This window comes from Gorilla gorilla, chromosome 10, assembly GCF_029281585.2.
Source record: "Gorilla gorilla gorilla isolate KB3781 chromosome 10, NHGRI_mGorGor1-v2.1_pri, whole genome shotgun sequence".
NCBI classification, from domain to species: Eukaryota; Metazoa; Chordata; class Mammalia; order Primates; family Hominidae; genus Gorilla; species Gorilla gorilla.
This window is the reverse complement of record NC_073234.2, coordinates 137,905,892-137,933,766: the sequence shown is the minus strand read 5'-3', so window position 1 is coordinate 137,933,766 and position 27,875 is coordinate 137,905,892. Positions and strand designations below refer to the sequence as shown.

At 42.9% G+C, this 27,875-nt stretch overlaps 1 protein-coding gene across 2 annotated transcripts; it reads left to right on the top strand.

Annotated features, from left to right (window-relative positions):
• The first annotated feature begins 81 nt into the window (after window positions 1-81).
• Window positions 82-27,875, top strand: ZCCHC8 (zinc finger CCHC-type containing 8). Of its 2 annotated transcripts, XM_055358252.2 has the most exons (14): window positions 82-449; window positions 2,174-2,214; window positions 8,267-8,341; window positions 10,513-10,618; window positions 11,613-11,690; window positions 17,516-17,619; window positions 17,735-17,800; window positions 18,385-18,445; window positions 18,906-19,048; window positions 19,328-19,470; window positions 20,679-20,800; window positions 22,683-22,769; window positions 23,017-23,134; window positions 26,722-27,875. In XM_055358252.2, exons 1-14 carry the CDS (start codon window positions 249-251, stop codon window positions 27,498-27,500), a joined length of 2,124 nt encoding a protein of 707 aa, XP_055214227.1. In that variant the 5' UTR covers window positions 82-248; the 3' UTR covers window positions 27,501-27,875. The 2 variants fall into 2 exon arrangements, with proteins under 2 accessions (XP_055214227.1, XP_030856826.2); XM_031000966.3 differs by lacking the exons at window positions 82-449; window positions 2,174-2,214; window positions 8,267-8,341; ... (1 more) ...; window positions 17,516-17,619; window positions 17,735-17,800.

Sequence of the window (27,875 nt, the reverse complement as noted above, 5' to 3'; positions counted from 1 at the left end):
ACCACACGTCCCAGCATGCCGTCCTCCGGGCAATCGCTAGCCCGATAGGCCCCGCTGCATTCGGGGAGTTGTAGTCTCTAGCGACTGGCCCCGCCCCGTGTGCAGCTTTCGCGGCCTGCGTCTGAAGAAAACCCTAGCGGGTGGCTCCGTGCGGCCAGAGCTCTAGAGAGTGGTGCCGCCTTCCAACCTTCTTCCCCAAGCCCTGGTGGCCGGCTCCGCCTCTTCTCGAATCTTTTCCACAGCCCAAAATGGCCGCAGAGGTGTATTTTGGCGATCTAGAGCTCTTCGAGCCGTTCGACCACCCAGAGGAGTCGATTCCGAAGCCCGTTCACACTCGCTTCAAGGACGACGACGGCGACGAGGAGGACGAAAATGGGGTCGGCGACGCGGAGCTACGGGAGCGGCTTCGGCAGTGCGAGGAGACCATCGAGCAGCTCCGCGCCGAGAATATCCTTTCCTCTCGCTGGGCCCTGTCACCCGGGTGTGGGGCCGGGGCAGCGCCGGGCGAGGGCGAGGGCGCGGGCGGAAGTTCCAGGAGGGCCAGAATTCCAAGTGATTTCTGTCACCCGCCGGCGGACCGAGAGTCTAGGGTTCGGGGCGCGCAGGCTGCCTCGGCGCAGACCTCTTCCCCTCAGGGAGGCCGTCTCCTGACCAGACCCACTCCTGCCTTCCACCCGGGTGCCGTGTTTAGGGTTATTTTAGGCTGCTCACCTGACAGATTGTACACAAGCCCTTAATTGCCCCCCTCTGTTTGAGGTCGTGATGAGGTTTCATATTTCGCAGCCACGCTCAAGTTGTGCCGTCATGTTATAGTTGTAGGTGATGAAATACCGGCTGCTTAGACGCGGGATCGGTTTTTATACCGGGGCAAACGCTAGTGGTCCCAGAATGCAGAGTTGGGGGCCTCAAGGAATCCGGGTGTGCTGAGATAATTGGTTAATTGCTTGATTAAAATTGGGGATTAATTTTAGAGTTCTTCCACTCGGAGCTCGCTTCTGTGCTGAAGATGCTTTGCAACGCCTTGAGGAAAACGCGCCAAAGAAGTTTCTGTTAGACTTGAGTTACAGGATTGCAGATTTTTCTTGATTTGCTAGTATGTTTTTTTTTTTTTACGTTCGTAGAGTTTTATAGGTAGATAGATAACTTTGGTTCGGGTAGTTTTCCTTTTAAAATTTGTAGAGAACTGAAAGTGGCTGATATGTTAGCTTTTTTAGGGGGCCGGGGTGGGGGGATGGAGTCTCAGTCTGTTGCCCAGGCTGGAGGGCAGTGGCGCGATCTCGGCTCACTGCAACCTCCGCCTCCCGGGTTCAAGCGATTCTCCTACCTCAGCCTCCCGAATAGCTGGGATTACAGGCGCCCGCCACGGCGCCCAGTCAGTATATCAGTTTTTAAGGTTTGTGAAGCGCGATTTATTTTTTCAGAATGTCGTCTTCCTCCACATTGTGAGGAAAATTTTCAGAATACAAAAAGTTGAGGCCGGGCGCTGTGGCTCAAGCCTGTAATACCAGCACTTTGGGAGGCCGAGGCAGGTGGATCATGAGGTCAGGAGTTCGAGACCAGCCTGGCCAACATGGTGAAACCCCGTCTCTACTAAAAATACAAAAGTAGCCGGGCGTGGTGGCGCGTGCTTGTAATCCCAGCTACTCAGGAGGCTGAGGCAGGAGAATCCCTTGAACCTGGGAGGCGCAGGTTGCAGTGAGCCAAGATCACACACCACTGCACTCCAGCCTGGGCAACAGGGTGAGACTCTGTCTCAAAAAAAAAAAAAAAAAAGTTGAAAGGATTCTACAGTGGACATCCATAGATTTATTCCAAATTCTAAAGTTGTTAACAGCTCGTTATACTGCATTCTCTTTATCACATAGTGGTTGTTGAAAGGTTTGACAGGAACACTGATGCTTTAATAATGGTTTTGGTTCAGTTTGTTAGTCTGTTGAACTTCAGGATCGTGTCTTAGAATATATGTTCGAAAGGATAAAAAACCATATTTTAATTTTGGGTTTCAAAAGCCTACCCCTGCAACAAAACAGAAGCTCAATAAGTGTGTCATCCTTAAAATATCCGTGGGTCTTTTATCTTTATAATATTCTGACACCAAAAGTGAGAGTAGTAGTTGAATTTTATGATCTGCATTGTTAAATGAGGGCTTATCTTCCTTAACAAATAATAACATCAAGAACTTAAACGAAAATTGAACATTCTGACTCGACCGAGGTATGAGATTTTTGAAATTACTCCATAGTTGTCCCTTATTATTTATCCTGATATTAATATTTAATCAGAATTTCGTTGTAAAAAGTGTATGGGATTTTTGTATCATTTTTATTTGTTTAGCATACTCTGAAGAAATCAAAGTAATAGTTCCTTAATTGTGGGGATAAGGTCTGAATTCTCCTAAGTGGATTAAAATTGTAAGCTCATTTATTGGATGAAAGGATGAAACAAAATCCAGAAAATGTTTACTTAATGTTCAGAATAGGCAAGTTGTTAACCGAGCTATTCCTATTTAACAAACATTTCCAGAAAGTTAGAATTAAGATTACAATATTGGCTGGGTCTGGTGGTTCATGCCTGTAATTCCAGCACCTAAAAAAAAAAAATTATAGTATAATGGGCCGGGGGCAGTGGCTCACGCCTGTAATCCCAGCACTTTGGGAGGCCGAGGTGGGCGGATCAACTGAGGTCAGTTCGAGAGCAGCCTGGGCAACGTGGTGAAACGCTGTCTCTACTAAAAATACAAAAATAAGCTGGACATGATGGTGGGCGCCTGTAATCCCAGCTACTTGGGAGGCTAAGGCAGGAGAATCCCTTGAACCCGGGAGGTAGAGGTTGCAGTGAGCTGAGAGTGACAAGAGCGAAACTCCGTCTGAAAAAAAAAAAAAAAAAAAATTACAGTATTACTCTAGCTGAAGATTTATTTACATAGTTAAAATGTGTTCATAAATAGAACAATGAAAGAATCAGCATTTTAGAAGAAAAAGTAATGTGCTTTTGAAAAAGATACAGTGTGTAGATTTGCATTTAGGCATCTGATTTTATGTTTTTGTTTTTGTTTGAGACAAGATCTCACTCTGTCACTCAGGCTGGTGTACAGTGTTGCAATTATAGCTCACTGAAACCTTGATCCTCCCGCCTCAGCCTCCCACATAGCTGGGACTACAGGCAGACACCACCACACCCAGCTACTTTTTTTCTTTCTGATAGAGTCAGGATCTTGCTGTGTTACTCAAGCTGGTCTCAAACTCCTGGCCTGAAGTGATCCTTCTGCCTAGGCCTCCCAAAGTGCTGGAATTACAGGGATGAGCCACCATGCCCAGCCTAGGCACCTAACTTTAACAGAGATATTACTGGTATCTCAAAATATATATTTATTTAACAGGTCACTAATCTAAAGTATTTGTTAAAGTACAGATTATGAGAAATTATATTTTCAAGCTTTCAGAATTTGGAGGTGCCATGATGTAATTTCACATGCACTTTTTAATTTATTTTTTAATTTTTTTGAGACAGAGTGTTACTCTGTTTCCCAGGCTAGACTGCAGTGGTACTATCTCAGCTCACTGCAACCTTCACCTCCTGGGTTCAAGCAATTCTCCTACCTCAGCCTCCCGAATAGCTGGGAGTACAGGTGCCCACTACCACACTCGGCTAATTTTTATATATTTAGTAGAAATGGGGTTTCACCATGTTGGCCAGGCTGGTCTCGAACTCCTGGCCTCGAGTGATCTGTCCACCTCAACCTCCCAAAGTGCTGGAATTAACAGGCATGAGCCACTGCACCTGGCCTCACATGAACTTTTTAGTCCCTGGCACCAGTTGGAATAACTGGCTGCAGTGGTGACTACAAGTTTAAATTTTAGAATTTAGAAATATTTTAGATTTTTTTTTTTTTTTTGAGATGAAGTCTCGCTCTGTCACCCAGGCTGGAGTGCAGTGGCATGACCTCAGCTCACTGCAGCCTCCGCCTCCTGGGTTCAAGCGATTCTCCTTTCTCCTGCCTTAGCCTCCTGAGTAGCTGGGACTACAGGTGCCTGCCACCACGCCCGGCTAATTTATTTGTATTTTTAGTAGAGATGGGGTTTCACCGTGTTGGCCAGGATGGTCTTGATCTCCTGACATCATGATCTGCCCGCCTCGGCTTCCCAAAGTGCTGGGATTACAGGCAGGAGCCACCGCGCCCGGCCAATATTTCAAATTAACTTCCTCATATCTCACCCTTCTTTCTCTATGTGAGCTAACTTTGTGTATCTAAACTCATTTTTGGCTGGGCACAATGGCTCACACCTGTAATCTCAGCACTTTGGAAGGGCTGCTTGAGACCAGAAGTGGGAGACCAGTCTGGACAACATGGTGAGACTCTCTCTACAAAAACTTTTTAAAAATTAGCTGGATGTGGTGGCATGTTCCTCTGGTCTCAGCTCCATGGGAGGCTTAATAAAATAAACTGAATTTTGATTAGGTATTCAATATATTAAATATAACTAGGATTCCTCATAAAAGTCATAATTTTTATATATTAAAGATGTTTTATTTAGATAAGCTTACATTTTCTAATGGAGTCATTCATTTAAACATTTAATATTTATCTTAAATTGGGTGATTTTTATCCGAGTTCAAACAATTACCACATCATATAGGCTTTGCCAGTTTATAAGCACAAAGGATTAGTATCATGAAAAAGAAATAAATTAGTATTTTCTTAGAATTGGTGCCCTCCATATTGTCAGGCTGATAAAGTGTTGTACAGAAAACCAAGGAAAAAGGACAAATTAAATTATTTAGATAAAATTTGTACTCTCAAGTCTTTTGATTTAGTCCTTATTTTTGAAACTGTTATAATCAGAAGTTTCTCCTGGTTTTTTTTTTTTTTTTAATTTTTTGAGACAATTTCTCACTCTGTCGTCTAGGCTGGACTGTAGTCATGCAGTTACTGCTCACTGCAGCCTCAACTTCCCAGGCTCAAGTGATCCTCCCATCTCAGCCTCCTGAGTAGCTGGAACCACAGGAACATGCCACCACACCTGGCTAACTTTTGTATTTAGCTTAGAGATGGGGTTTTGCCAAATTGCCAGGCTGGTTTCAAACTCCTAGGCTCAAGTGATCCTCCTGCCTCGGCCTCCCAAAGTCCTGGGATTACATTGGGCTTAGTCTGTTTCTCCTCTTTTTTTTTTTTTTTTTTTTTTTTTTTTTGAGACAGAGTCTCACTCTGTCACCCAGGCTGTAGTACAGTGGTGCGATCTTGGCTCACTGCAACCTCTGCCTCCCAGGTTCAAGTGATTCTCCTGCCTCAGCCTCCTGAGCAGGTGGGATTACAGGGGCACACCACTATGCCCAGCTAATTTTTGTATTTTTAGTAGAGACGGGGTTTCACCATTTTGGTCAGGCTGGTCTCGAACTCCTGACCTCATGATCCACCCGCCTCGGCCTCCCAAAGTGCTGGCATTATGGGCATGAGCCATCGTGCCCAGGCCTCTCCTCTTTATTTAATCAATAAACATTTTTTTGGGTTTTGTTTGTTTGTTTGTTTTACTTTCTGTTTGTTTTTGAGACAGAGCCAGAGTCTCACTCTGTTGCCCAGGCTGGAGTACAGCGGCATGATCTTGACTCAGTGCAGCCTTTGACTTCTGGGTTCAAGCCATTCCTTCACCTAGGTCTCCCGAGTAGCTGGGGCTACAGGTGTGTGCCACCACGCCCGGATAATTTTTGTATTTTTTTGGCAGAGATGGGGTTTCACCATGTTGGCCAAGCTGGTCTCCAGCTCCTGACCTCAGGTGATCTGCCATCCTCAGCCTCCCAAGGTGCTGGGATTACAGGCATGAGCTACTTTCCCTGGCCTTCTTCTACTTTTATTGTGAAAATATACAAAAAATGAAAAGAACAGTATGGTTAACACCCATATTTTCCTCACTTAATTTAACATTTAATATTTTTGCCATATTGCCTCCTTCTAATCCCGTGCACATTTCAGCCCAAGTATTTCAATGTGTATTTTTAAAAATAGAGACTTTTTCATGCATAACCACCACTCAATTATCACACCTAATAACTGCAATGACTTCCTTAATCATATCTCCTACCAACTCCATTTTCAAATTTCTCCAACTGAGTATATTTATAGCTGGTTCATCAAACTGGACTCAATTTAGGAACCATGCAGCTGCATGTGACTTTTAAAAACATCCCTGGTTGGCTGAGCGTCTTGCTCTGTCAACCCGGCTGGAGTGCAGTGGTGCAATCTCAGCCCACCGCAACCTCCGCCTCCCCTGTTCAAGCAATTCTCCTGCCTCAGCCTCCCGAGTAGCTGGGACTACAGGCACGTGCCACCACGCCCGGCTAATTTTTTGTATTTTTGGTAGAGTCGGGGTTTCACTGTATTAGCCAGGATGGTCTCCATCTCCTGACCTTGTGATCCGCCCGCCTCGGCCTCCATAAGTACTGGGATTACAGGCGTGAGCCACCGTGCCTGGCCCCCTTTTTTTTTTTTTTTTTGAAACAGAGTCTTGCTGTGTCGCCCAGGCTGGAGTGCAGTGACACGATCTTGGCTCACTGCAACCTCCACCTCCTGGGTTTAAGCAATTCTCCACCTCAGCCTCCCGAGTAGCTGAGTTTACAGGCGTGTGCCACCACGCATGGCTAATTTTTGTGTTTTTTTTTTTTTTTTTTAGTAGAAACGGGGTTGCACCATGTTGGCCAGGCTGGTCTCGAACTCCTGACCTCGTGATCCACCCGCCTCTGCCTCCCAAAGTGCTGGGATTACAGGCATGAGCCACTGCACCCAGCCTCTTATTTTATTTCTTTACTTGATATGGACAATTCCAAATAGAGACATTTATTTCACATGCTGTACAGGAAAAGAAATATGAGGCAGGTGAGAAGAGGAAGAATCAGACATTCAGCTGACCCCGGGTTACCCATGGGATATATTACAGGTTTCTAGGCTGCATTCTAGTTCTGTTTTTTGCGGTAGTCAAATCCAGGAATAGTATATTTTTTTATATCTCTTCTTTAGAATCTTGGATTTGAGATATTTAGTACAATATGCTTTGCCCTCCAAGAGTCTGTCTATTTATAAAGTTTTCTTTCCTATATACTTCCAAGCCAAATTCATTTAGATTCCTTTAGAAATATACAGGCACAGGCTGGGCACGGTGGCTCACGCCTGTAATCCCAGCACTTTGGGAGGCCGAGGCGGGCAGATCACGAGGTCAGGAGATCGAGACCATCCTAGCTAACAAGGTGAAACTCTGTCCCTATTAAAAATACAAAAAACTTAGCTGGGCGTGGTCGCAGGCGTCTGTAGTCCCAGCTACTTGGGAAGCTGAGGCAGGAGAATGGTGTGAACCTGGGAGGCAGAGCTTGCAGTGAGCTGAGATCGTACCACTGCACTCCAGCCTGGGCAACAGAGCGAGACTCCGTCTCACAAATAAATAAATCATTAAAATAAAAATAAAAATACAAAAATTAGCTGGGCCTGGTGGTGCCCGCCTATAATCCCAGCTACTCAGGAGGCTGAGGCAGGAGAATTGCTTGAACCTGGGAGGCAGAGGCTGCAGTGAGCCGAGGTTGCCCCCACTGCAATCCAGCCTGGGCAACAGAGCGAGACTCCGTCCTAAAAAAAAAAAAAAAGGAAGTATATTCTTGTAACCTGCTTGTTTACCTAGTCCTTCCCTCCCCCTAATTTGTAAGGAAATCAGCCATTAGACAAACTGTTTGGTTGAAAACTGAAAGATTAACTGCAGTTCTTAATTTTTTGTTAAACATTTAAAAAAAAGTGATACCTCTGTATAAAATTATTAAAGTAGATAGAATTGGTGAAAATGTATAATTTTCTTGAGAAAACTGCAGTATGTGGAAAATGCTATATGATCTTTGGTACTTAAGAATTTTAAGGCTGGTGAGATGGTTCACAGCTATAATCCCAGCACTTGGGGAAGCTGAGGCAGGTGGATCCCTTGATCTCAGGAGTTCGAGACCAGCCTGGCCAACATGGCAAAACCCTGTCTCCACAAAACGTACAAAAATTTGCTGGACGTGCTGGTATGCACCTGTGGTCCCAGCTAGTTGGGAAGGTGAGGTGGGATTGCTTGATCTCGGGAGGCGGAGGTTGCAGTGATCCAAGATCTCGCCACAGCACTCCAGCATGAGCGACAGAGTGAGAACCTGTGTCAAAAAAGGAAAAAAAAAGTGTAAAAGTTATGCGTTTATATATACGTATGCAAGTTTTACTTAAATATCTTCTAAGAATATGTTCTAACTTCTGTTTTAGTGGAATATTGGTGAACGATACTAAGTTAGATGGACCTATATTACAGATTCTATTCATGAACAATGCTATTTCAAAGTAAGTAATTTTTTCCCTCTCCTAAATATAATAATGTGTTTATGGAACAATTTTCTCTATAAATATGCTGTTTTCATTTGTACTCATATCATTTTTATTATTTTACTTAAAATGCCCCTGGAGTTAAAGCACAAGGAATCATGATTAAGAGCAAGGACATTGGGGTCACAGTGACCTGAATATCTGGACTCTCACTTTCTATGTCTGTGAACCTGGGAAGGTCACAGATCTTTGCTGCATCATCCGTTACTTCACTGGAAAACAGGATAGTCATAGTAACTACCTATGAGGTAGCTACATGAGCACCTCTAAGAGCTCAATAAATAGCTTCTAATAAAAATCATCACCATCACTGTAACAATAACAATGATGTTCACCATTTCTCTTTCTGAATCAGGTAACTGAGTTTTCCATGTTGGCCATCTTCAAAGCCTACTCACTTGATTATTTGTTTTAACAGCAAAACTAGACTTTTGCAAACCATCAGCATCAGGGTTTAGGGTGACCCTGTGCATTCCTGCAGTGTTTGCTCAGAGTGTTCTAAAATGGTTTGCTCTGTCCCTCCTTCAGAGCATGGTCATAGACATTTCACATAGTTGCTTGCTCCCTCGAAAGTCACTTAGTCATATTGTTGTCTTCTTAATGCTGACCAAGGTCAGGAAGATAGAAGGAACAGTGCCAGGTCCATAACCTACTCTATCTCAGCAGAAGTGGAACCCAAGGCTCTGAGGGTTGGGAAGCTGGATGCTAAATACAGCAGCAAGGTGCTGGGCACAACTGGGCTGTAGCACTAGTGTCCCTCTCATGCCCAGGTTAGAATCAGTAACCCTCTAGCTCATGACGGTCTCATTTCTGCACCATTCACCTAGTGTTTCACCTGCAGAAATTTTTTTTTTTTTTTTTTTTGAGATGGAGTTCTGGTCTTGTTGCTCAGGCTGGAGTGCAGTGGCACAATCTTGGCCCACCACAACCTCCACCTGCCAGGTTCAAGTGATTCTCCTGTTGCAGCCTCCCACGTAGCTGGGATTACAGGCGTGCACCACCATGCCCAGCTAATTTTGTATTTTTAGTAGAGACGGGGTTTCTCCATGTTGGTCAGGCTGGTCTCGAACTCCCGACCTCAGGTGATCCACCCATCTCGGCCTCCCAAAGTGCTGGGATTACAGGTATGAGCCACCGCACCTGGCTTTTTTTTTTTTTTTTTTTTTTTGAGATGGAGTTTCACTCTTTTTGCCCAGGCTGGGGTCCAATGGCATGATCTTGGCTCACTACAACCTCCACCGCTGGGTTCAAGCGATTCTCTTGCCTTAGCCTCCCAAGTAGCTGGGATTACAGGCGCCCGCCACCAGGCCTGGCTAATTTTTGTATTTTTAGTAGAGACAGGGTTTCGCCATGTTGGCCAGGCTGGTCTCGAACTCCTGACCTCAAGTGATCTGCCCATCTGCAGAAATCTTAAAATGTCAGAGCTACACGATACCTAAAAAATCATCAAGTCTGTGAAAAGGAAACTGAGTCTGAGACATTATGGCTCCCCGATTACATGGTAATAAGGCTTGGGCTCCTTTGACACCTCCTGAACTGAGCACTACCGAATATATGATGAGCTTGGTTCTTGACCTGGAGGGCTGGGGAAAGCAGATCTCAGTATTTTTTCTTGCTTTGCATTTTGATTTTATCTTTTCCAGTTTCATATTTATATTGGTGTTTCCTTATGTATGTATTAAGAATCTCTGGGAGGAGGATGTGGAAGACCTGAATATATGGACTGTCTTTGTGTTGCAGAAATAGATGGCCAAGAGACAGTGTAGGAAGGGAGCTTTTTGTTATGTAACCCTTTTACTTCTCTTGGATTTTGAACCATTTACATGTAGTATCTATTTAAAAATTAAGTACACAGAATTTATAAATAAAATCCATGTATTCTTTGCACAACTGATTGGCAGTTGTTATGCCAATCACTGTGTTACTTTATCATAATTATTGCATTAACTTGGCAATAATATGTAATTTATCTTAAGGAATATGTTCCTGAGTATTACAGAGTCAGTGATTTGTTAAACTTCTGAAAAACAACAACATTCATACTTGACATCTTACAGTAATGCATAAGACTTCAGTCTATTGAATGTTTTACTCTGTCTGGGTTCTGACCATTTTGTCCTCTTACACAGGCAATATCATCAAGAAATAGAGGAATTTGTATCAAATTTAGTAAAAAGATTTGAGGAACAGCAGAAAAATGATGTGGAAAAGACTTCCTTTAATCTTTTGCCCCAGGTATTTCAAATTTAAGAGACTTTAAGATTAGTAAGTTATGCGTTTCACTGCCAATTATTGGGCCACAAGGATCCTCTTGAATCAAAACCAAAATGATTAACACCGTTTACCACTTCTCCTTCTACTGGCTTGCTTTTCTGAAGCCTGACTGGTTTAGCCACACAGCGTTCTTTTAGCTTGTGGCTCAGACTTTTTACATTGCCTAACTTGGACATGTGGTTTTGGGTAGAAAATTAATTTTAGGCCAGAAAAAAAATCTAAGTTTCTGGGGTTTATAAAAGATGGATTCCTTTTATCTAAAACCAACAGGCTTGTGGATTATCCTTTTTTCCCTCTACTTGTTTTTAGAAAATTAATTGTGTGCCCAAAGAAATCTGAGAAGTTTTACTATGTGAATATTAGATCACGCATTTATGTTTAAAAAAAAAGAGAGAGAGAGGAGAATCAGAGTTATGATTTCTGGGTCTTTTTTTTTTAATTAAAAATTAAGGTAAGTAGAATTTCTCAAATAAGGAACTTTAGCTGTTTATCCTCAGGCTTTGGAGAACAGTGTTCTGATTGATTACGTTTTTTATCGCCTTTGGTTTTTATGTATTCTGTACAATTTTTAAAGATTCAGCAAACAAAATACATTTAACAATAAAATTCATACTGAATATTATTTTTGATTCAAGGAAACTTTTGTAGTGGCTTGAGGTCTGTGAGGGTTATATTATCAATATTGACCAGTAATGTAAAACTATATATTTTTAATCTTTCTGGTTATCTGCCTTGCCAGTTTAAAGTGTTGAAAGCGGCATAATTAATACTGGTTAAAAAAGAAGTCGTAATGCATGCTAGTGCTTCAGAAGAAGCTCTCCTTTTACATCTTCCATTCTCCCACATGAAATGTCGTTCATAAACATTCTCAGCTTAATTTCTAAACTTACTAACTTCCATTTAAACTCGTTAAAAATTGGTTACCCGTTGTAATGTGTGTTTTTCTTTGTATTAGCCATCCAGTATTGTGCTAGAGGAGGACCACAAAGTGGAAGAGTCCTGTGCCGTTAAAAACAACAAGGAAGCTTTCAGTGTAAGTTTGGACATTTCAGTTTTGAATTCTGCCAATAGGTGTTTCCTATCCTATGTCAACTGGGTGGCGTTTAAAAGATAAAGTAGTATAGTCATATGTCTTCACTTGATAACAGCATCTTTTTGTGGTAAATAGCAGTTTGGACTTTAGCCTCAGTTTGCTTTTTAATAATGATTGCATTGTGACCTGGGGCACAGTAAACATACTTCGGAGAACTTTGTTTTTGTATTGACCAACCACTTTGTTTATTCAAGAAGTTGGATGAAGATATAGAAAGCATGCTTGTTGAACTTATACATGGCTAAAGCTGAGAGGGATAGATAGCTAATGTAACAGATGGCAAATTTGGAATTCAAAGTGTTGACAGTCTCAAATGGTGGGTGAAAAACAGAAGAAGTTAACAGGGATGACCTACATTTAGGCTACAGCCTTTCAATACCTATGCAAAATTTGTTAGTGTTAATACAATGTAGTAGTATGATTTTGCAGCTTATAATTTTTTTTTTTTTTGAAACGGAGTCTTGCCCTGTCGTCCAGGCTGGAGTGCAATGGTGCAATCTCGGCTCACTGCAACCTCTGCCTCCCGGGTTCAAGCGATTCTCCTGCCTCAGCCTCCCGAGTAGCCGGGATTACAGGCACCCGCCACCACGCCCAGCTAATTTTTGTATTTTCAGTAGGGACGGGGTTTCACCATGTTGGCCAGGCTGGTCTCGAACTCCTGACTTTGTGATCCGCCCTCCTTGGCCTCCCAGAGTGTTGGGATTACAGATGTGAGCCACCATGCCCAGTGCAGCATATAATATTTTAAAAGGTAATGTAATAGTGGATTCTATAATATTGAAGGAAAACTGGTTTTCATGTTTATGTAGTATTCTCCCACATTAGTATACCACAATTTTAGGCTGGGTGCAGTGGCTCACACCTGTAATCCCCAGTGTTCTGGGAGGCCAAGGTGGATGGATTACCTGAGTCCAGGAGTTCCAGACTAGCCTGGGCAACATAGCCAGAACTCATCTCTATGAAAAATTCTTAAGAAATTAGCCAAGTGTGGCTGGGCGAAGTGGCTCACACCTGTAATCCCAGGACTTTGAGAGGCTGAGGCCGATGGATCACTTGAGGTCAGGAGTTCGAGACCAGCCTGGCTGTCATGGTGAAACCTTGTCTCTACTGAAAATACAAAAATTAGCCAAGTGTGGTGGTGCACACCTGTAGTCCCAGCTACTCGGGAGACTGAGTCACGGAAATTGCTTTGAACCCAAGAGACTGAGGCTGCAGTGAGCCGAGATTCGCCACTGCACTCCAGCCTGGACAACAGAGTGAGACTCTGTCTCAAAAAAAAAAAAAAATTAGCCGAGTGTGGTGGCATGGACCTGTAGTCCCAGCTACTCAGGAGGCTGAAGTGGGAGGACTGCTTGAGGTCAAGGCTGCAGTGAACCATGATTGTGCCACTGCACTCCAGTCTAGGTGACAGAGCAAGACCCTGTCTCAGAAAACAAACAAACAAACAAAATATATATATATATATGTATGTATAGATACATATGTGTATATAAAAAAGAAAGAGATATGGGTCTACTGGGATGACGGAGAGCCCAGAAATTTTTTTGAAAGGAAAATTTACAAAGGATGTCACATCTCTACAAATAGGATAAAGGTTGTTATTTGTAAAAGACTAAAAGTTATTTTAAATCACCCTTTAAAGTGCCAAGTGGCAGAATTAAGACCAGTGATTGAATTGAGTACAAGAAGGTACATTTCAACTCAACCTTTAGAAAGTTCAAGTTTCTATCAGAGATATGAAAAATGATATGACCTGGCATTCAAAAGAAAAAAGAAAAAAAACAAGTGAAATGGCACTTCTCATTCATAAAAGTGAATTCAGTATTACTGGAGTCAAATAGGGACTGAGATGTTATCCGGACACTTTAAAGAAAAATTTCTGAATTTGAATGAGGTAGTTTTTCATTTTCCTTCGGACCCTAAGGTTCTGGGATTGAAAGTGGCACTTGCCTAGAAACTGGGAATTTTGTTTGTTTATTAATTTAGACCTTTAAAAAATATGAAAATATTTAGTGAATGCTGTTTTGTCCCAGGGATCCTTCTAGGTTCCAGGGAGACAGCAGTGAAAAGAAGAGCAAAGTCCCAGCTCTCATCGAATTACATTGTAGTCAGGGAAGGTAGTGCCCTGAAGAAAAATAAAGCAGAGAAAGCAGAGTAGCTGTGGGGTAGGTGGTTTGTATAGTGACTGACAGCCTCTCTGAACCGAACCTTGGATGAATTGAGGAAGTAAGTGAAGGCTGTGCTTTGAATGGGGCACTCCAGGCAGTAGGAAGGTAAGTAGAAAGCCCCAAGGCAGGAGCACTACCTGGCATGTAAGTTCTAAGCTCATTAAAGGTATTACTCATGAAGGTGCTCTTAGGCTTCAGTTGTACAGATGAGGAAACAGATGGAAAGCTAAGTAACTCGCCAGTGGGTTAGTGAGTGGCAAAGCCAGGGCAGGGCTTAAAACCAGGCCCGTGGCCTGGCACAGCGGCTCACATCTGTAATCCCAGCACTTTGGGAGGCCAAGGCAGGCAGATCACCTGAGGTCAGGAGTTGGAGACCAGCCTGGCCAATGTGGCAAAACCTCATCTCTACTAAAAATACAAAAATTAGCTGGGTATGGTGACTGAAGCCCATAATCCCAGCTACTCAGGGGGCTGAGGCAGGAGAATCGCTAGAACCCGGGAGACAGAGGTTGCAGTGAGCCGAGATCATGCCACTTCACTCCAGCCTGGCGACAGAGCGAGACTCTCTCTCAAAAAAAAAAAAGCCAGGCCCTTGGAGTCTGGAGCACATGGTCTGAATCTGTAGGTTGTGCAATAGACTGTAATGAGGACTTTAGATTTTACTGTAAGATGAGAAGTGATAGAGGGTTTTAAGTAGAAATGTAACATGATATGAATTGACTTTTTTTTTTTTTTTTTTTTGGAGACAGACTCTCGCTCTGTCGCCCAGGCTAGAGTGCCATGGCACAATCTCAGCTTACTGCAACCTCCGCCTCCCAGATTCAAGCAATTCTCCTGCCTCAGCCTCCTGAGTAGCTGGGATCACAGATGTGCACCACCACACCTGGCTAATTTTTGTATTTTTAGTAGAGATGGGGTTTCACCATGTTGGTCAGGCTGGTCTCAAACTCCTGACTTTGTGATCCACCCGCCGTGGCCTCCCAAAGTGCTAGGATTACAGGCATGAGCCACCACACCTGGCCATGAATTGACTTTTTTAAAAGAGCTGGGTTCTGTGTGGAAAATAGTCTGTAGCTGGTTATCTGTGGAAGCTGAAAACCAGTTAGGAAGTTATTGTATTCAACTCAGGTGAGAGAAACTGGTACTGAGACTGGAGTGAGAGTGGTGCTGCTGAGAAGTGCTTAGAACGTGGATGTACTGGGGAAGTAGAGCTGATCAAATGTGTTGATGAATTGGACGCAGAATATGAGAGCAAAAGAGTCATCGGAATGACTCAGGTTTTTGGCCTGAGTGCCAGTAAGAATGTCGTTGTAAAAAATTAGCCAGGCGTGGTGGTGGGCGCCTGTAGTCCCAGCTACTCGTGAGGCTGAGGCAGGAGAATGGCATGAACCTGGAAGGTGGAGCTTACAGTGAGCCGAGATCGCGCCACTGCACTCCAGCCTGGGCGACAGAGCGAGACTCCATCTCAGAAAAAAAAAAAAAGGATGTCGTCATATTTTCTCTGATGGGGAAGACTAGAGGAGGAGCAGGTTTGGAGGGGGCTAGGAATCCAGTGCAGTTTTAAGCAGGTGAGTTTGAGATGCCACTCACACGCCCCTTGAGAGCTGTCAGGTTGACACTTCCATATATAAAATTGGAGGTTAGGACTGATCAGAACTTGACCGTAAAGGAGAACATATATTCAGGGCAACTTCAATCTATGCTCCCAGTGAAAAAATAATAATTAAAAAGTGATAACTTAGGCCAGGCGCAGTGGCTCATGCCAGTAATCCCAGCACTTTGGGAGGCCAAGGCGGGCAGATCACCTGAGGTCAAGAGTTTGAGACCAGCCTGACCAACATGAAGAAACCCCGTCTCTACTAAAAATACAAAATTAGCCGGGTGTGGTGGTGCATGCCTGTAATCCCAGCTACTTGAGAGGCTGAGACAGGAGAATCGCTTGAACCCAGGAGATTCAACCGGAGGTTGCAGTGAGCTGAGATTGCGCCATGGCACTCCAGCCTGGGCAACAAGAGCGAAACTCCGTCTCAAAAAATAATAATAATAACTTGACCTTTAGAAGTAGTAAGCATATATATTATACTACATCCCATGGGTCAGGATGAACCACCTGGGTAGTGAAAGTGGAGAGGAGGACTGAGACCTAGGGCACTCTAATACGTGGAAGATAGAGGGATGAGAAGAGTCTAGCACAGAAGAGCGAGGCTCAGTCAGCAAGGAAAGAAGAGAACGGAAAAGCATGTCCTAGAAGACAAGGGAGGAAGATGTTTTTAGGAGGAAGGAAGAATTGTGTCAATTGTCACAGCTAGGTTAAGAAAGATGAAGAGTGAGAACTGTTCATTGAATTTGGCTGCATGGAGGTCATTGGGAAGCTCCATTGTTAGGCGCTCAGCCCAGTGATATGTATAGAAGCATTACTGGAAATGATCAAGAGAGAGGGCAGTGTCATTAAAAAAATGGAGGCCAGGCACAGTGGCTTAACACCTGTAGTCCCAGCACTTTGGGAGGCTGAGGCGGGAGGATTGCTTGAGGCCAGGAGTTTAAGACCAGCCTAGGCAACAAACATAGCAAGACCCCATCTCAAAAAAAAAAAAATTAGCTGTGTGTAGTGACACAACTACTCAGGAGACTGAGGCAGGAGGATCATTTTAGCCCAGGACTTTGAGGTTACAGTGAGCCAAGATCATGCCACTGCATTCCAGCCTGGACAACAGAGCAAGACCCTACCTCAAAAAAAAAAAAAATTAAAAAGTATATGTGAGGCCAGGTGCAGTGATTCACGGCTGTAATCCTAACACTTTGGGAGGCTGAGTCGGATGGATCGCTTAAGCTCAGGAGTTCGAGACCAGCCTGGGCAACATGGCAAGACTGCCTCTACTAAAAATACAAAAAATAGCTGGGCAAAAAAATAGCTGACCATGCTTGTGGTCCCAGCTTCTCAGGAGGCTGAGGTGGGAGGATCGTTTGAGCCTGGCAGGTGGAGGTTGCAGTAAGCCAAGATTGCACCACTGTACTCCAGCCTGGGCAACAGAGACCCTATCTCAAAACAAACAAAAAAGTGTATGTGTGTGTGTTCGGTTTATGTGTAAAGAGAGAGAGAGGCAGACAAAAATGTTAAACTATTAACAGTTGTTTAGGTGAAGGATACATTGGGTATTCATCGTACCACTTTTCCAACTTGTCTGTATGGAATTTTTTCAAAAAGAACTGGAGGGATAAGAAAAGAGTAAATGGGAAGAAAGGAAATGGAAACAATAACTAAAGGGTCTGCATGTCTTGCAAAGAGAAGCAATGAAATGGGGCATTGGAGGGAAATATGAGAGTCAAGGTTTTCATTTTTTGTTTGAATTCTGTAGAGAATGCAGCTGATAGTCATGATCCAATACAGAGGAAAAACAGTGATCTAGCAGAGAGAGGGAACTGACGATGTAGTTTCTACTTACACATCAAAGTCTGGCTCCTTAATAACAAGGAAGTTATTATTTCTAATAATTCCGTCCAAAAATAAATTGTTAAAACAGTTAATCATAATCTTACATTATTTAATGTCTTTTTTTTCTGCTTAAATAGCAATATTTTTTGACTTGTTTTCTGCAGGTTGTAGGAAGTGTCCTGTATTTTACTAATTTTTGCCTTGATAAATTGGGGCAACCGCTTCTAAATGAAAACCCTCAGCTTTCCGAAGGATGGGAAATACCCAAGTATCCTACATAGTGAATGAAGATCTTTTATGCATCTTGCCACTAAGTTCACCTTTAAAACAATGTCCAAATTTTGCAGACCATGATAACTATTCCTTAATAAAATTCACTAAAGGTACCATCAAGTCTTCAGCCACATTGTTTCTCTAGAAGGGCAAGAAATACAAGTAAAGGCAAAAAGGTTTGTGTGGGGAGTTGTTTTGTTTTACTTATTTACTTTTTTAACCGAAATCATAAACTTTTGGCTTGAAAAGTTCATGTTCTTTACTGCTGGTTTACTCTAAGGTTAATTACAGATTGAGCTAGAATTTTAATCCATACATATATGTTAAATGTTTAAATGAATCATCTGCTTCTTGGAATTCATTGGTTCTCACCTAATGTGCCTGGGCGGGTGGAAAGGTATAATTGTTGCTGTCAATTTGATTGCAGTCTTATAACCATCTGCCTTCTTTCCATGTTACCTAACGGAAATATGATCAATTTGTTCACCTTGATTCTTCTGTTGTTAACCACTGAAAAAACTCAAAAGAGGTAACAGATCAGTCGGGAACAGAAGGGTTCTTGGTTAAAAGACTCTGCATAGTACTATTCAAATCACTAAATAAAGGAGATTAAAGTGTACTTCTTGTTGCAGATATTAGTGATCTGTGATCAACTTGCTTTCTTGTCTCTCTGATACACTTTGCTGTCATATAGAATTTTATTGATTTGCTTTTCTATTTTTATTGACATTATAAAAATCTTTGTCTTTTGACCAAATAGGCCAAAGCCTCACTGTTTCAATTGTGGTTCTGAAGAACACCAAATGAAAGATTGCCCAATGGTAAATTTTTCTCATGTTAAGAAAAGTCTTTGAACAAGAGCTTTCTAATGTTTTCAACACATTTATGGTATTGTGTGACATGAAGGAACTTTCTTTGTTACTTTCCTGTGTCCTTTAATTTGAAATCTTTTCAAATTTGTGTTCATATTTTAAGACATTAAATTTTTTCAGTAAATAATTTAAAACAGTACTCTTTGTATTTGAGATGAATAAACATTAGAATTAAATTGTAGAGTTTATCCTAAAAACTTGATTTAATTTATGATAATACTGAGGTAATAAATAGACTGCTCCTTTCCTTACGTATTTTTCTAAAATATTCACCCTCTTTTACACTTGTTCGTCATACATTAAAACTAAAATAATCTGTTTACTTGATCTAAAAAAAGTATTTTTATTTAATTTCTGAAGTATTTCTGAGTTGCATGAAACCATTCTTTTCAAATGTGTCATGGTGTAGCCTCGGAATGCTGCTCGAATAAGTGAAAAGAGAAAAGAGTATATGGATGCCTGTGGAGAAGCAAACAATCAGAATTTCCAGCAGCGATACCACGCAGAAGAAGTAGAAGAAAGATTTGGAAGATTCAAGCCAGGAGTTATTAGGTACTAATGGCATTTTACCATAGAAGGTCATTTTTATTTCCCTAGCATTTGGAATGTTCTGTGTCTCTTTGGGCTAATTATCAGGATATAAGTGTACTCTGGCAAAGCCCTAGGTAATATACATTAATTCATTTAGAAACACTTCTTTAAATTTTAATTATATTTGTTAGATGTCATGGTATGTAATATAAGCAAGAAATGTTTTAAAATACCAGAATACTATGTGTTTTCATGCAAACAAGAATTCAGTATTTTTCTTCCTCCTTTATTTTTACTTAGTGAGGAACTTCAAGATGCACTAGGTGTGACAGACAAGAGTCTTCCACCTTTTATCTATCGGATGCGCCAGCTAGGGTACCCACCAGGGTGGCTCAAAGAGGCTGAATTGGAGAATTCGGGGCTTGCACTCTATGATGGAAAAGGTATAGTATCTTAAGTTAGAGAAGTCACCTTAAGTGTTTCCTTTTTTTTTTTTTTAATTAAAGAATAACAACAAAATGTGATAGGAATGGCCGGCTTCTTTAATGTGTGCTAACTAAAAAATATCATGATGATGTTTCCTTGGTAAATTTTACAAGGAAGGAATAAAATTTCAGTGAGTTTGTAGATTATCTGATGGTTTTCTGGGCTTGCTCAGGTACTGTCTAGGCCAGAGTATCACCTCTCCAGCCAGTCCTCATAAGCTCTTATCTTTGTCAGTAATAATAACAGACATAAATCCTAAATGCCAGGAGACCTGTAAAATGTAAAATACAGGAAACCTCTAATAGTCTAGAACTTCTCTCCTAGATACCTACCCTAGAAAGATATTCACACATATGAAAAGAAAATTGTATGTATACAAGAATCTTTTTGTATCATTGAATATGATAGTGAAAAATCTAAGACAACACTAAGGCCCTAAAGAAGAATGGTTAAATAAATTGGTAGTTCTGATCTGTGGACTCCCTGCAACATATATGAAGAGTGGAATAAATCTGTATGAGCTGACATGGCAAAATCTTTGTGCAGTATTGAGTTTTTAAAAAGCAGGTTTCAGCCGGGCACAGTGGCTCATGGCCGTAATCCCAGGATTTTTGAAGGCCGAGATGGGTGGATCAATTGCGGTCAGGAGTTCAAGACCAGCCTAGCCAAGATGGTGAAACCCGGCCTCTACTAAAAATATAAAAATTAGCCAAGCGTGGTGGCAGACGCCTGTAATCCCAGCTACTCGGGAGGCTGAGGCAGTGGGTGGATCTCTTGAGCTCAGGAGTTTGAGACCAGCCTGGGCACCATCATGAAACCCCGTCTCTACTAAAAATACACAGCCTACCCTGGTGTGGTTGTGTGTTCATGTAGTACCAGCTATTTAGGAGGCTGAGGTGGGAGGATCACTTGAGCCTGAGAGGCAGAAGCTGTAGTGAGCCAAGATGGTGCCACTGCACTCCAGCCTGGGTGACAAAGCAAGACCCTTTCTCAAAAAAAAAAAGTTCTGTCCTAATGATTTAGAAAAATTATAATGAAAATTGAAAGCCATTTCAAAACTAATTCTGTTGCCATGATTATAAGCACTTTCCAGGTGTACTTTTGGTCTGGGGAGGGATATATATTGACATTTAGCAATATTAACACTTTTTATGGTCTGTAATAGATGACACTGATGGGGAAACAGAAGTTGGAGAAATACAACAGAATAAAAGTGTCACTTACGATCTCTCAAAATTGGTCAACTATCCTGGTTTTAATATATCTACTCCCAGAGGAATTCCAGACGTAAGTATATTGATTTTTTTAAATTATCGTGTGATGTGATATTATTATGTTAAAGATTGGTCAAAATATTAACTTGTTGGCTAGGCATAGTGGCTCACACCTGTAATCCCAACACTTTGGGAGTCCGAGGCAAGGTGATCACTTGAGCCCCAGAGTTCGAGACCAACCTGGGCAACACAGCAAGACCTTGTCTCTATAAAAAAATTTAAAAACTAGCCAAGGGTGGTGGCACATGCCTGTAGTCCTGGCCACTAGGGAGGCTGGGGTGGAAGGATTGCAGAGGTTACAGTGAGGTGAGATCACACTAGACCCTGTCTCAAAAAATAATTAGTTAATTCATATACACCTACAAACTTATATAGCAGTTACTATTTAAAGGAATAAATTTGTTACTTGTTTACATTTTTAATTTCCTTTATAGAATCTTTCTAGAATCTTAATTGAAGTCTTATATTCATCAACAGCAGCTTTCTCTGATTTTGTGTCCTCAGAAAGGGAGCCAAAATAGATTGGTTAGAGTATCTAAATCTAAAACTACTCTAAAATTTTAAAAGTTTTTAACAATATGAATTTTTCGAGACAGTATTATTAACTGGGAAATAAGTTTCTATCTATAATAAATCTAAATATACTATCACTCTTTTTCCTGATTATTCTTGCCTTTTTTCCCCTCAAAGTAAAATTTCTCATTTTGTATATGAATGGTTTTTCCACACTTAACTCTTTTCCAGCTTCCATCTTAGGTCTCAGGATTCAACAATGAACTATTGTACTGTTTTATTTAAAAAGCATATCCTTGGCCGGGCGCAGTGGCCCGTGCCTGTAATCCCAGCACTTTGGGAAGCCAAGGCAGGTGGATCACCTGAGCTCAGGAGTTTGAGACCAGCCTGGCCAACATGGCAAAATCCTATCTCTACTAAAAATATAAAAATTAGCTGAGCGTGGTGGCAGGCGCCTATAATCCCAGCTACTCAGGAGGCTGAAGCAGAAGAATTGCTTGAACCCAGGAGGTGGAGGTTGCAGTGAGCTGAGATCGCGCCATTGCACTTTAGCCTGGGTGATGAAAGCGAAACTCCATCTCAAAAAAATATAAAAATAAAAAGTGTATCCTTGGTGTTCTTAGGAACTGGACAGTAGGGAAACAGCCAAAGACTTGAAGTTAGAGTCTAGCGAGCAGATAGAAAGTTCTCAATCACACAAGACTGTGTAATTCATTACGGGCGGAAGTGCATGATACAAACCATCAGTGCTTCTGGAAGCCAGTCCAGCTTCCAGTCTACTTCAGAGTCCCCTGGGAATACTCGTTAGAAATGTACATTCTTGACTCCCACGCTTAGACTTAACTGATTCAAACCCTGGAACCTGTATGTTTTACAAGAGTTCCATGGGATTCTTACCGAGAACCACTGTTGAATGTGCGATTGGAGATGAGAGAGAAACAAGCTGTGTGGAATCTTTAAAGATGATGCTGTATTTGGAAAGAGAAAGAGCAGAAGATAGAAAAGTCATGAGTAAGTGTGTTAGGAGAAGTGGGCGATGAACGGCCCTGTTAGCAGTGCCAGTGCTTGATGGGAGAGAGACTGGAGCCTGGGAGGCCCCATAGCAGTCACTCCTGCCTACATCTTCTGCTTGCAGTGTGTAGAACCTTTTTTGGCCAAGTGATGGTGTCAGGTAGTCTTTTAGTATTCAGTCTTAATTATTTTGCAGGCAGGTTTAGTTTTCCTTCAACACATTATTTTCCTTAATTTCCAATAAAGGAAAAGTAACATAAGAAGGAAAAATGTAATTTGAGATCTCCACTGTACCTCCTTTGAGCAAAATCTCAAAACATGACATTTTCCAAATACATGTGTTTTTTTTTTCCTTCTCTTTTCATCATTAGGAATGGAGGATCTTTGGTTCCATACCAATGCAGGCATGTCAGCAGAAGGATGTGTTTGCCAATTACCTTACTTCTAACTTCCAAGCGGTAAATAGATTTTAAGGGTGTGCTCTATAAAATGTTGTTGTGTCTGCGAGATTGTGTAATTTATTAGCATCTTACAGCCTTTTCTTGCTTTGTTATCTTGACAAACCAAAAGGAACACAGTGGCAAAATTCACCAATTACCTAGACTTAGCTCCAGATTGTTTTTCTACATCATTTTAAGTGAAGGGGTGGAGTTTAATTCATTATCTACCCCACTTAACTTGTGTTTGGTTTGGTTGCTCTTTTAGCCAGGTGTGAAGTCTGGCAACAAGAGGTCTTCATCTCACTCTAGCCCAGGTAGTCCAAAGAAGCAGAAGAAGGAAAGCAACTCAGCGGGATCTCCCGCCGACATGGAGCTCGATTCAGGTAGGTTTCATCCTATGGCTCTGATTTCTCTCTCTTTTTTTTTTTTTTTTTTTTGAGATGGAGTCTCGCTCTTGTCACCCAGGCTGGAGTGCAATAGCGTGATCTCGGCTCACCGCAACCTCTGCCTCCCGGGTTCAAGTATTCTGCTGCCTCAGCCTCCTGAGTAGTTGGGATTACAGGCATGCATCACCACACCCAGCTAATTTTTGTACTTTTTTTTTTTTTTTTTTTTTAAGTAGAGACAGGGTTTCACCATCTTGACCAGGCTGGTCTCGAACTCCTGACCTTGTGATCCACCCACCTCAGCCTCCCAAAGTGCTGGGATTACAGGCGTGAGCCACCGCGCCCGGCCCCTGTCTTCATTTTCAAATTCACAGAGAGAATTTAAAGACCATGAATTAAGTCGGGCGCAGTGGCTCACGCCTGTAATCCCAGCACTTTGGGAGGCTGAGGCAGGCGGGTCACAAGGTAAGGAGATCGAGACAATCCTGGCAAACACGGTGAAACCCTGTCTCTATTAAAAATACAAAAAATTAGCCGGGCATGGTAGCAGGCACCTGTAGTCCCAGCTACTCGGGAGGCTGAGGCAGCAGAATGGCATGAACCCGGGAGGTGGAGGTTGCAGTGAGCCGAGATCACGCCACTGCACTCCAGCCTCGGCAAAAGTGTGAGCTTCCATCTCAAAAAAAAAAAAAGATCATGAATTAAATTCCCTTAAAGTTCAAAGGGATTAAAGCCCCACATCAAATTCTTTTGCACAAGTGACTTCAAAGTTCAGAATCAAAGCCCTCAAATTATTTCCCCTAAGTTTTTCTTTGTTTGTTTTTTCGGTTTTTTTTCGAGACAGAGTTTCACTGTCGCCCAGGCTGGAGTGCAGTGGCGTGATCTTGGCTCACTGCAACCTCCGCCTCTCAGGTTCAAGCGATTCTCCTGCCTCAGCCTCCCAAGTAGCTGGGATTACAGGTGCCCGCCACCACACCTGGCTAATTTTGTATTGTTAGTAGAGATGGAGTTTCTCCATGTTAGCCAGGCTGGTCTCGAACTCCTGACCTCAGGTGATCCGCCCGCCTCCACCTCCCAAAGTGCTGGGATTATAGGTGTGAGCCACCGTGCCTGGCCCATGGTTGTCATTTTTTGAAGTTTGGGGATTTGTGGTGGTGGCACCCCTGTCACCAGAGTCACACACTTCTGTGTAGGCATTTTCAGTTTTGTACTAGGGGCTCTTTCCTCTATTTCTGTATTTTTTTTTTTTTTTTTTTTTTTTGAGACAGGATCTGGCTCGGTTGCCCAGGCTGGAGTGCAGTGGTGCGATCATGGCTCAGTGCAGCCTCAGACTCCTGGGATCAAGCAGTCCTCCCGCCTCAGCCTCCCATGTAGCTGGGACTATAGGCATGTGCCACCAAACCCAGCTGATTTTTGTATATTTTGTAGACACCGAGGTCTTACTTTGTTGCCCAGGCTGATCTTGAACTCCTGAGTTTAAGCAATCTGCCTGCCTCAGCCTCCCAGTGTTACTGGCATGAGCCACCGTGCTGGGCCATGAGTTGACTTCTAAGTGAGAGTTTGTTATTCTCCTCACAAATCTTATTGTCTATAGAATAAAGTTCAGACCCCCTACTAGACCCTGAGGCAGAAAGCTTAATAAGACAGTATTGCTGCCCTAGTTACCACTCTCTGTCACCTCGGGATTGCAGATGTGTAAACATCATTTTCATATAAATGTGGTGGCCCACAGTGATATATACAGAATGATAGTATTACATATTGCTGCCACAGAGCAGTTCCAGACTGTAATGGTGGCACAGAGGAAAAACAGCATCTGTGCTGAATGAAGTCATAGGGTAACTTTGAACTGCATCTTGAGGGATGAATGCAGGGATTTACCAAGGAAATGAGGAGGAGGGCGTTTGAGACAGAGGGAAGTGCAGATGCAGGATAGTGAAACTTCACAGCACATCAGGCCAGCAGCAGGGTGACAGCTGGAGTTTGAGCCAGGCAATAGGAGGTGACATGATGGAAGTAAGGAAACTATATCCTAGAGGGCCATGGAGGAAGATTGGACTTCATCCTGTGGGGTCTGGGCAGGCACTGAATGGTTTCCAGTGGAGATGGGAAAGGTTATAGGGCCAGACTTGTGATGAATCTGGCAGTGGTTTGGAGGACAGACACAAGGAAGATGAATCCAGAGGTCAGGGTGATTCTGATGTTCCTGGCAAATGTAATGGGCCTGAAGCAAGGTAGCGGCAGTGGCAGCCAGCAGGAGAGCATGCACCCCAGAGAGCCAAAGACCTGGGGATGGATGGAAGGAAAGAGAGTACTCTCAGAGGACAAGCAGATCCACTGGTGGTGCCATTTGTGAGAACAGCAGATGGGAAAACAGTCCTCATTTTAGGAAGAGATCATTTGTTTTGGACAGGTCGTGTCTGTGGAACGTGTAGGTGATGATGGTCAGTGGGCAGTTAGATATGTGAACCTGCAGTTCAGGCGAGCAGTCTAGATTAGAGAGAACAATTGGGGGCCAGGCACAGTGGCTCAGGCCTGTAATCTCAGCACTTTGGGAGGCCGAGGTGGGCGGATCACTTGAGATCAGGAGTTCAAAACCAGCCTGGCCAACATGGAGAAACCCCATCTCTACTAAAAATACAAAACAGCCGGGCATGTTGGCGTGCGCTGTAATCCGAGCTACTTGGGAGGCAGAGGCAGGAGAACTGCTTGAACCCGGGAGGCAGAGGTTGCAGCCAGCTGAAATCATGCCACTGCACTCCAGCCTGGGCAACAGAGCAAGACTCCATCTCAAAAAAAAAAAAATTGGGAATTTGGGCAATTAGGCTAGGTGCAGTTGCTCATGCCTATAATCCCAGCATTTTGGGAGGCCAAGGCAGGTGGATCACCTGAGGTCAGGAGTTCGAGACCAGCCTGGCCAACATGGTGAAACCCTGTCTCTACTAAAAATACAAAAATTTGCCAGGCGTGGTGGTACACAACTGTAATTGCAGCTACTCAGGAGGCTGAGGCAGGAGAATTGCTTGAACCTGGGAGACGGAGGATACAGTGAGCTAAGATTGTGCCACTGCACTCCAGCCTGGGTGACAGAGTAAGACTGTCTCAAAAAAAAAAAAAAAAAAAAAGAGCTAGGAAATAACCCAAGGTGTACTCCTGCCTTGCCCCTCACTTCCTCTCCATTAGCCTTCCACCCACTCAGTAGCCAGCCTGCACCTCCAGTCAAATTTCCTACTGCATTCTGTCACAGATTTTTGGGTAGAGTGCACTGCCTTGAAATTCTGAAGTCTCCATGCAATTGCTCGCATTTCCTCAATCTAAAATGATGCACACAGCACAGAAACAGATCTCCCGAGGGATAGCCTCTAGCACCAGAAGATCCTGACAGCTCTCCCTGTAGATCTTTTCAGGTGGACTGAGGATACCAGGTGGTGGTCATGGCACCTGAGAATCCAGAATTTCCCTCATGTTAAGCCAGTTATTTTTGGCCATTGAATTACTGGATACACCTGAGTTCAAATAACAAATTTTAGTAAAACCAAATGCTATTATAAGTTCTAAAGTATCTCTTAACTTTCTTACTTCAGATATGGAGGTACCACATGGTTCTCAGAGCAGCGAAAGTTTTCAGTTTCAACCACCATTACCTCCTGACACTCCTCCACTCCCCCGGGGAACTCCTCCACCCGTCTTCACCCCTCCACTCCCAAAGGGCACCCCCCCGCTGACTCCCAGTGACTCACCCCAGACCAGAACAGCATCTGGAGCTGTGGATGAGGACGCACTGACTCTAGAAGAACTTGAAGAACAGCAGAGGCGGATCTGGGCAGCTCTTGAGCAGGCCGAGAGCGTAAACAGCGACTCCGACGTTCCTGTGGACACACCTTTAACTGGCAATTCCGTTGCGTCATCACCTTGTCCAAATGAGCTAGACCTCCCTGTCCCGGAGGGAAAAACATCTGAAAAGCAGATGCTGGATGAGCCTGAGGTACCAGAGATTTTTACAAAGAAATCAGAAGCTGGACATGCCTCCAGTCCAGACTCTGAGGTGACATCACTTTGTCAGAAGGAAAAAGCAGAGTTGGCTCCGGTAAACACTGAAGGTGCCCTTCTTGATAATGGCAGTGTTGTACCAAACTGTGACATCAGCAATGGGGGCAGCCAGAAGCTCTTTCCTGCAGACACCAGTCCTTCAACGGCCACTAAAATTCATAGCCCTATACCTGACATGAGCAAATTTGCAACTGGAATCACGCCATTTGAATTTGAGAATATGGCAGAATCTACTGGAATGTACCTCAGGATAAGAAGCTTGTTAAAGAACTCACCCCGAAACCAGCAGAAAAACAAAAAGGCCTCTGAATAATGGCTTGACTTAGCACTGAGAGCTATTTAATAACTTTGTTCCGTTAATTAGTACTAATTAAGTGGATAGATAGAATGGTTTTCCTGTTTGTCCCTCCCATGTTTAAAAATCTATCCAAGGTTCATGTTCCAAAGTCAAGCCTATTTTAAAGAAAGACTGAGCTCACTGGTTCAGTGTATTTTATTCTCACTGACAAAACTTGGGGGGAGATGTGAATATGACCTGGTTTAGAGAGGGTTAAGGTTTATACTATTTTTGGATTGTGACTGTCCGTCAAGAGTGATGGTTTTTATCTGTCTTTTGTACATTGTTTTCCCTTTCTACATTTTGCTAATTATCCTGTATATAAGTTTAATATATCACTTTTTAAAAGAA